Source organism: Rhinopithecus bieti, unplaced genomic scaffold (genome assembly GCF_001698545.2).
Source record: "Rhinopithecus bieti isolate Rb0 unplaced genomic scaffold, ASM169854v2 scaffold_6776, whole genome shotgun sequence".
NCBI lineage: Eukaryota > Metazoa > Chordata > Mammalia > Primates > Cercopithecidae > Rhinopithecus > Rhinopithecus bieti.
This window is the reverse complement of record NW_016805299.1, coordinates 1,634,058-1,643,825: the sequence shown is the minus strand read 5'-3', so window position 1 is coordinate 1,643,825 and position 9,768 is coordinate 1,634,058. Positions and strand designations below refer to the sequence as shown.

The 9,768-nt window shown below is 47.8% G+C and overlaps 1 protein-coding gene across 1 annotated transcript in view; it reads right to left on the bottom strand.

Annotated features, from left to right (window-relative positions):
• Positions 1-3,100: 3,100 nt before the first annotated feature.
• Positions 3,101-9,768, bottom strand: part of OASL (2'-5'-oligoadenylate synthetase like) — a 38,999-nt gene continuing 32,331 nt past the window's right edge. The window contains exons 6-7 of the mRNA XM_017872057.1: positions 6,888-7,035; positions 3,101-3,868 (exon numbers count right to left, since the gene is read on the bottom strand). Coding sequence (XP_017727546.1) covers positions 3,368-3,868; positions 6,888-7,035 — 649 coding nt within the window. The 3' untranslated portion in view covers positions 3,101-3,367. The remainder of the gene's footprint in view (positions 3,869-6,887; positions 7,036-9,768) is intronic.

Below are 9,768 nucleotides of genomic sequence, written 5' to 3'. Positions count from 1 at the left end.
TGTAGAACACCCCCGTTATCAGCCCTCCTGCACGACCTCACGTGAGAGGAGAGGCGCGAGGCATTGTGGGGATTGTAGTTCCAAGACTCGGACTGCCAATGGCCTTGAACCGTACTGGGTTGGGGATACCAGGTGGGAATGGGGAGGTGGGCGGTTCTCAAACGCAAGAGCTAGAAGGGCCTAAGAGATTAACCTCTCCAATCTTTTCTTGATGAAGAGATTTCCAGAGGGGAAGGGAATCTCCTGAGGAGCTAATGACAGAACCAGGATTAGTTCCCAGGTTTTGATTCGATGTCATTTATTCTAGTAATTTCCCAGTCCAGCTGGGTCTAAGAAACACCTTAGAGAGCTGGAGATGAACAAAATCACTTTATTTTTGTCTGTGGAATGCTGTTTCATGTTTTATCTTTGAAGACAGGTATGTCAAAATTTTACTAAAATAAACTCTCTGGCCTTGAGCTTTTTCTATTTCAAAAAAGAGGAAGGTGACTGATATGGTCTGAATGTTTGTATTCCTCCAAAATTCATATGTTAAAATTGGCACCCTAAAATAAACAACAGAGAGACTGACTCTCCAAAATAAAGCATTTATTCAAGAATTGCAAGGAATTGCAATTTGAGATATGCATGCTGTCGTGGACTATAGGCACATTAAAAGAGGTTGTGGCAAGGAGAAAAGACAAAGAAAAAGTCCACATAAGCTTCTTTGAAACAAGTACCATTGATTACAGGAGCCTGTTGCAGGAGCTGGTGTTAGCTTATTGTGGAGACACCCACTGTCAGGCAAATATCCTTGTGCAAGTGGCTTATCTATAATACTGTGGTTTTGAGGAACTTTTTTTTTTTTTTGAGATGGAGTCTTGCTCAGTCGCCCAGGCTGGAGTGCAGTGGCATGATCTCGGCTCACTGCAAGCTCTGCCTCCCGGCTTCACACCATTCTCCTGCCTCAACCTCCCGAGTAGCTGGGACTACAGGCGTGTGCCACCATGCCTGGCTAATTTTTTTGTATTTTTAGTAGAGATGGGGTTTCACCATGTTAGCCAGGATGGTCTCGATCTCCTGACCTCGTGATCCACCCGCCTTGGCCTCCCAAAGTGCTGGGATTACAGGCGTGAGCCACTGCACCCGGCCTGAGGAACTTGTTGAGATAATTTCTGTGACAGGCATTTGTTAGGGTTTGACATAAGTGACTCCATTTTTGATACTGATAACTTCCAAAAAGTCCTCACTTCCAAGGTGATGGTATTAGGAGGTGGGACCTTTGCGAAGTAATTAGTGAAAGGGTCTCGTATTGGTTTGAACCCCGACAGCATGCCAACACACAACATGAGGCAGTGTGGAGCAACACGCTCTTTTAATGAGCACCTGCGTGCAGGTGGGCTGAGGCTTAAAATGGCGTCTGCACCACATGAGGACAGGGCAGGGGTTTTAGATTCTCCTGTAAACAGGAAGTGTCTCAGTCTGATGTGACTGCTACGCAGTACCCGGACGGCCTCTCTCTCAGTCCTCAGGGGGTACGTGTCTTCCAGCCAGCTCTCTTCATGCTTCTGCTATATTGCTGATGCATGCTGCTGGCGCAAGTGGCCTTGTGCTTTGGGACTGAGCCCGAGGAGGGAGGAGTTTTTCATTCTCTTAAGCTTTCAGGCCCTGGGGAGAATCTTTCAATTACGTAATGGGGCCTGAGCCCTCATGAACTGGATCAAGGTCCTCATAAAAGAGACCCCAGAGACACCTTTGCTCCTTCCACCATGTGAAGACTCAGTGAGAAGCTGCCATCTATAAATCAGGAAAAGGCCCTCACCAGACACCAAATCTGCCAGCGTCTTGACTTGGACTTCCCAGCCTCCAGAGCTGTAAGAAATAAATGCTTATTGTTTATGAGCCATCCAGCGTATGGTATTTTGTTTCAGCAGCCCAAGTGGACTAAGACGTTGAATTTTTCATTCTTTTTTTATTTTAAACAAGAATTTTCCCACCACCTACAAAGTAGGCTGTGCTGGGCATTATGAAAGGCACAAAGCTGGGGACTGGAACAGCCTGTCTGCCTCCTGGAAAGGAGGCACTTTTTCTGTCCCTGAAGGTAGAGGTGGGAAATACACAGATTATGATTGCTAAATTGACCAGAGGCTGCTGATAACCAATTGTAATGTTCATTTTCTATGCTATGGTAGGTGAGTAGCCCACCAGAAAGCTAGGCAAAACGGGAGGGCAAAAGGAAACATTTTATTGCTTGGAGTAAACCTGATCACATGACATCCTTTGATAATAAAGATGCTGTCATCTTCCTACACTTTCCTGACTGTTATGTACTGTTTGTGTATGGGTTTTAGGAGTTGAGGTGATTTTTTTTATACTGTATCATCCTCAGTCTCCCATTCTTTGTCTCTTTTTGCCTCAGTTTCCCCAGTCCTCATTTCTTAGAGTTGAGAAGCTCAAATGATCAAGCAATAACCATTAGGACAGCATTAGGCCCTGTGGAAACAAAGAGCACCCAAATGAGAACTAACAAAGGCTATTTATTCTCAACTTGCTGTAGCAAAGGAACCAGCCACCATCTCTTGCTTTTGACAGAGATTTAAAGACAGGCAGGAAAATGGGAAGGCTTCAGGGATACCCTGATTGAGGCTGTTGGTATGGGGAAGTTGGAAGTGCACTGACCAGAAGCAGGGCTAACCATGTGATTGGTCTGGGGAGCTTATTTGGGTTTCTTGGTTGGTCATAAATAGGAAGCGGGATGGGAGTGGGGGTGGGGGGGGAGGAATTAGAGAAGCTGCCAGTTATTGCCCTGATGGTTTGGGGTTGATTGCTAAAGAAGGTTGTGGGTCAGAGTTCTGTTGTTGTACGTCACGTGGCCACTATTTGTATATTTAGTCTCTCACACCCCTCCTCATCCTCCTCCTGGCAGGGCTGGGATAATTCTTTTTTTAAACAGATTTACTTATTTTTATGTTTTAGTTTTTAGACACAGGGTCTTGCTCTGTTGCCTGGGCAGGAGTGTAGTGGCGTGATCATAGCTCACTGCAGCTTCAACCTCCTGGCTCAAGTGATTCTTCTGCCTCAGCTTCTCGAGTACCTGAGACTACAAACGTGCACAACCCCACCCAGTGAATTATTTTTTATTTTGTAGAGACGGGGTCTGCCTATGATACCCAGGCTGGTCTTGAACTCCTTGGCTCAAGCGCTCCTCCCACCTCGGCCTCCCAAAGTTCTGGGATTACAGGTGTGAGCTACCACGTCTGGCCTGGGATAACTCATTATAAAGTTGGTGAGACCTGGGACCTTCCCAGTAGACAATGGGACAGAGTGACTGACAGGATGAGTTCTGGAATAGATGGCAGAAATGTACAGAGAAGTTTCCCAGAGAAAACTAACTGGCTGGAAACAGAGACTCTCCCTCTTTCTTCTTAGAGAGGATGAGAGTGTCACTGTCTTGGATGCCGTAGCTCCCCAGACCCAACCAGTCCTGCAGGACTTGACCTTGGAATTCCAGCTGCTGCTGCTTTTTAGGAAGCCCCTGCTGGTCTTCAATCTGCTGCTTCAGACCCAGGATGAAGCTGTTGGGGTGGATGGCATAGGCGTGGCTCCCACCATCAGGATTCTTCACGAAGACCTGGATCTCGGAGGGGATGGTCTCCAGCAGATAGATGTGAGTGTGGGAGAAGATCCCATATTTGGCTAAGGAGCATCTGCTGCTGAGAAGCTGCCTGTCACTGCCGGGAACCTGGAAGGACAGACGCTGCAGGCCAGAGTAGCCCCTCGTCCTCCGGATTTTCCCTTTAACCTTCCTTATGGGCTCATAAGGGTTCACCATGAGGTTGAAATCTGGGTAACCCCTCTGCTCCACTGTCACATGGATGTCTCGTGCCCTCTGGAAGGGAGAGGGAGAAGGAGAGGCGTTAAGTCCACACTTCTCTGTCTGATGTGCAAATGTTCCCTTCATCTGTCCTTATCTTTACAATAGTAGCAGCAGCAGCAGCAGCAGCAAATGTGTAGGGAGTGGTAAGCACCTTCCAGGCTGTATACTGAGCACCTTCCATACCCTTAATGCATTTTATTCTCAGAGCATCTCTATTAGTTGGTGGGTTCTACGGTTATCCCCATGCTATTGATGAGGAAACTGTCTGAGCAGGGTTAAATAATTTGCTGAACACCAATCACATAGGTAGTAATGAGTAGGGCAGATATGTGAAGCGAGGTCAGTCAGACTCTACAGTCTGTGTTCTCATCACCTCCAGAGGCTACACTCCAGGGCCTGAGAGCCCCAGGTGGCTGGAGAGAACCTGGAAAATGCTGGAGAGGGTCAGGCCTTTAGCTGATTCTTTCCAGAAGAAATATAAGCCTTGGCCGGGTGCAGTGGCTCATACCTGTATTCCCAGCACTTTGGGAGGCTGAGGATCACTTGAGGTCAGGAGTTTGAGACCAGCCTGGTCAACATGGCAAAACCCATCTCTACCAAAAAATGCAAAAATTAGCCGGGTGTGGTGGCGTATGCTTGTTGTCCCAGCTACTCAGAAGGCTGAAGTGGGAGAATCTCTTGAACCCAGGAGGTGGAGGTTGCAGTGAGCTGAGATCGTGCCACTGCACTCCAGCCTGGGCAACGGAGGGAGACTCTGTCTCAAAAGAAAAAAAAAAGAAAGAAAGAAAGAAAGGAAAGAAAGGAAAGAAAGAAAGAAAAAGAAAGAAAGAAAGAAAGAAAGAAAGAAAGAAAGAAAGAAAGAAAGAAAGAAAGAAAGAGAAAAGCCAGAAAGAAAGAAAAGCCTGGCATTGCCAAGTTTTCTGATTTGTCAAGATAAAAAATCTTTGCACAATGTTTTCTGTGTTTGTTTTGTGTTTTGAGACAGGGCCTTGCTCTATCACCCCAGGCTGCAGTGTGCAGTGGCGCAATCTTAACTCACTGCAGCCTTGACCTCCGAAGCTCAAGCAATCCTCCCACCTCAGCCTCCTGAATAGCCAGGACCACAGGTGTGTGCCACCATATCTGGCTAAGTTTTTTTTTTTTTTTTTTTTTGAGACAGAGTCTCACTCTGTTGCCAGGCTGGAGTGCAGTGGCACAATCTTGGCTCACTGCAACCTCCACCTCCCAGGTTCAAGCGATTCTCCTGCCTCAGCCTCCCTAGTAGCTGGGACTACAGGCACATGCCACCACACCCAGCTAATTTTTTGTATTTTTAGTAGATATGAGGTTTTACCATGTTGGCCAGGATGGTTTCAGTCTCTTGACCTCGTGATCTGCCTGCCTTGGCCTCCTAACGTGCTGGGATTACAGGTGTGAGCCACCGCACCCGGCCAAGTTTTGTATTTTTAGTAGAGATGGGGTTTCACCATGTTGCCTAGGCTGGTCTTGAACTCTTGGGCTCAAGGGATCCACCCACCTCGGCCTCCCAGAGTGCTGTGATTACAGGTGTGAGCTACCGCCCCCAGTCTACAATGGTTTTTATATTCAGGAAAAATCCAAAGGCGTATATTTTCCAGCCCATGTGTGGGCCTCCTCATTTGGCCAGGGGGTCCCCGTTTATACTCTCTGTACCTTACCGGAGCCTCTGATTCTGCTTCTTCCTTCTGCTCCAAGCAGGTCAGTCTCCTGTTCCGGTACACATCTTGCTCATCCCAGCCTCCCATGCTTTGCCCCTCATCATCCCTTATCCTCTGTTCTGAGTGTCTATATCTCCCCCTGGCCTTTAGGGCTCATTTCAACCCCTAACTTTTTAAAGGAATCTTCTCTGGTGACTTTAGCTAACATTTATTCTGCTTCCAGACCCCCAGAGCCTCTGGTTCTGCTGCCTCTTAGCAGAATGATCTTAGTTAATTAACCTCTCTGAGCCTCGGTTTTCTCTTCTGTAAAATGGCAATAATAGTAATGATGATGACGATAATAAAGATAGTGATGATACTCGACCTTCTGACTTTACAGAACTGCCCGTTAGGGTCAACTGAGACAGACCTTGGACAAGAGCTTTGCAAACTAGAAAGTGTGATGTTAATAAAATAGATTTTTGTGATCTCTGCCTATACCATAGGTTTGGCATCGCAGAATAATATGACTTAGTATTTTTCTTTTTTTGCTTTGTTTTCAGAGTATCTTGTCTTCTCTAGTCATTCTAGCAGTTTTGTGTAAGTTCGTTTCATGGACTTGCTTCCTAACGACATAGGGTGAGTTCTTTGCGAGGAAGGGTCTTGTCTTTTTTTTCTTTTTTCTTTTTTTTGAGACAGAGTTTCCCTCTTGTTGCCCAGGCTGGAGTGCAATGGCACAATCTCAGCTCACTGCAGTCCCCGGCTCCCGGGTTCAAGCGACTCGCCTGCCTCAGCCTCCAGAGTAGCAGGGATTACAGGCACCCGCCACCACGCCTGGCTAATTTTGTATTTTTTTTAGTAGAGATGGGTTTTTTCCATGTTGGTCAGGCTGGTCTTGAACTCCTGACCTCAAGTGATCCACCTGCCTTGGCCTCCCAAAGTGCTGGGATTACAGGCGTGAACCACCACGCCTGGCCGAGCTTCGGGGTCATGCCTTATTTCTGTGCCTGTGTTGTCCCCCAAACCCCACCCCCTACCCCATCCCCGAGCACAGCACTGGCATAGAATGGCTGATTGAGCTGACTTGGCTGGACCCAACTCATGCAAAGAACGATCAGGAACACGGAACTGATTCTCCAGTAGTTTTTGGGAAAAAGAAAGGAAAGGAGAACAACAATTTGAAGGTAAGAAACCCGAGGCCCTGAGAACCAAAGAATTTGTCCAAGTTCACAGAGCCCGTGGGTGGTGCAGCTGGCCCTTAAACAGTGACTCTGAAGTTCTGTTCTCCATCAGCACAGAACTGAATGAGTAAATACTGAGTAGTTGTCTATCATTCTGAGCTTCAAGCCCTTGACAGCCCAGAGAGGAGCCGTTACCTTCACATTCCAGCTGGTGATGGGGTTCTCCCTGTTGTCATAGCAACAGTCCTGTTTCAGGCACTGGCAGGCCTTCTCAGCGACGATGTCCCATCTGTACCCTTCTGCCACATTGTGGGTGGGGTCGGCAGGATCCAGGATGATGGGCCTGTAACACAGGAAAAGGGTGCCCAGGTTCGTAATGGTTTGGAGGCCTTCAAGCCAGAAAAAAACCTTCTCAGCAGTTATTTAGTCCAGCCACTGAGCATCGTGATGTCCACATCCCGGGAATGTTCAGGAGGGCCCCAAAACACCGCAGGATGGAGACAATGCTATTTCCAAGAATTCCTATCTGGCCAGGTGCGGTGGCTCATGCCTGTAATCCCAGAACTTTGGGAGGCCGACGCGGGAGGATGGCTTAAGGTCAGGAGTTTGAGAACAGCCTGGCCAACATGGTGAAACCCTGTCTCTACTAAAAATACAAAAAATTAGCCAGGTGTGGTGGCACGCGCCTGTCATCCCAGTTACTCGGGAGGCTGAGGCAGGAGAATTGCTTGAACCTAAGAGGTGGAGGTTGCAGTGAGCCAAGATCGTGCCACCACCCTCCAGCAGCCTGGGTGACCAAGTGAGACTGTTTCCAAAAAAAAAAAAAAAAAAAAAGAATTCCTCTTTGGGAGAGTGCCTTAGGCAAGGAATTTGGGGGGAGAATGAGGCCCCAAGGGGTGTGATAAAGGAATAACAGATGCCCATTCAGGCAGGGGTCCCTTTACGTTGGGAGTAGGCTTTGCAAGTTTAAGGTTAGAGCTGCTGAGTTGCTTTGGATAATAAAAACACCACCGCCACCAACTACTGACATTTATTGAAGAACAAGGCCAAATCCTATGCAAATTAGCCTATTTTAATCCTTACAGCAATTCTGTAAGGTAGGGACTGTTATTTTTATTGTTGTGGTTGTCCTCATTTTACAGATCTCCTTCAGTTCTTTTTTTTGTTTTGTTTTGTTTTGTTTTTGAGACAGAGTCTCGCTCTGTCACCCAGGCTGGAGTGCAGTGGTGCAATCTCAGCTCACTGCAACCTCCACCTCCCAGGTTCAGCTGGTTCTCTGCCTCAGCCTCCTGAGTAGCTGGGATTACAGGCACCTGCCACCATGCCCAGCTAATTTTTGTATTTTTAGTAGAGATGGGGTTTCACCATCTTGGTCAGGCTGGTCTTGAACTCCTGACCTTGTGATCCACCTGCCTCGGCCTATAGGCGTGAGCCACCGTGCCGGCCTATATCTCCCTGAGTTCTTACAGCCAGTAGATGGGGCTCTTACCCGTCTACCTCCTCAACAGAGCACAGGTTGGGCTGCCCTCAAGAGTCTCTCCTTTCTGTAAATATTGAATAAATATTTTAAAGAATATTGGCTTGAAGGGGATCTTGGGCTTGCTTATTAACTTGGGGTGACTGCAAGTCCATGATCAAGACCAGCTCTTTGAATGGGGCTCGGTGGCTCAGGCCTGTAATCCCAGCACTTTGGGGGGCCGAGGTGGTCAGATCACTTGACGTCAGGAGTTCAAGACCAGCCTGGACAACATGGTGAATCTCCATCTCTACTAAAAATACAAAAATTAGCAGGGCGTGGTGGTGGGCACCTGTAGTCTCAGTTACTTGGGTGGCTGAGGTGGGAGGATAGCTTGAATCCAGGAGATCGTGGTTGCAGTGACCCAAGATCGTGCCACTGAACTCCAGCCTAGGTGACAGAGCAAGACTCCATCTAAAAAAAAAAAAAAAAAACCCAACGACAACAACAACAAAAAACACAGCGCTTTGTACTCCGGGGCTTGGGAGGGAGCTGCGACTTTATCTGTGTAATAGAATGTGACATAGGCTACTGGAATGAACTGGACTTTGGGCTCCAGGCTGGTTCCTCCCAACACTGACTGCTCCCTAAAACAGTCCTGCCTGAAAGTGCCAGGCTGTCCCATGGGATGGGGTCACTGATCTAAAGTGGCTCATTCTGTTGGTTGGCTGGTGGCCCAACACACGGGGTCTGTGTCCTGTGACCAGTAATCAGACTGGTTCCCTCTGGGGTTTGGATATGGGGATGATGGAGGTCCCTTATACCTGGGAGGCAGAGGGGAGCAGGACAGGTGTGGAGAGAGAAGCAGAGGCTGAGGGGAAAAGTGCTGTGGTTCATGAGAGAGAGTGACAGAGAGAGGGAGTCTCAGGTCCTCATGCTTTCTCGATTTTTCTGGGCATGGTTATAATAAATCCTCTTTTCATGAGCGGACTTGGCTTTTCTTCCTTACAAAAGAGACCCAATACTATATAACAGAACACGAAACATTGTGATATTGCTCACAGAGGCCCAGAGCTTCTAACATAGGGAGCTGTCTGGGTTGGGCTTCCCCTGAAGCAGATCCCCACATAAGGATTTGGCTGATTTGGAAAGTGATTCCAGGAAGCACGAATAAGGGAGTGAGACAGTGAGACAGAGAAGGGAAGGCAGACAACAAAGGGTGGGTATTGAAGTAATTACTACTGTGGTCAACTGGAGGCGATCTTGGGAAAGAGTACGGAATGGGGCCTGGTGTGGTGGCTCACGCCTGTAAGCCCAGCACTTTGGGAGGCCAAGGCGGGTGCATCACCTGAGGTCAGGAGTTTGAGACCAGCCTAGCCAACATGGCAAAGCACTGTCTCTACAAAAATACAAAAACTAGCCGGGTATGGGTGATGGGCACCTGTAATCCCAGCTACTCAAAAGCTTGAGGGAGGGGAATCCCTGGAACCCAGGAGGTGGAGGTTGCAGTGAACAGAGGTTGCAGTGAACGGAGATTGAGCCACTGCACTCTACCCTGGGTGACAGAGCAAGACTCTGTCTCAAAAAAAAAAAAAAAAAAAAAAAAAAAAAAAAAAAAAA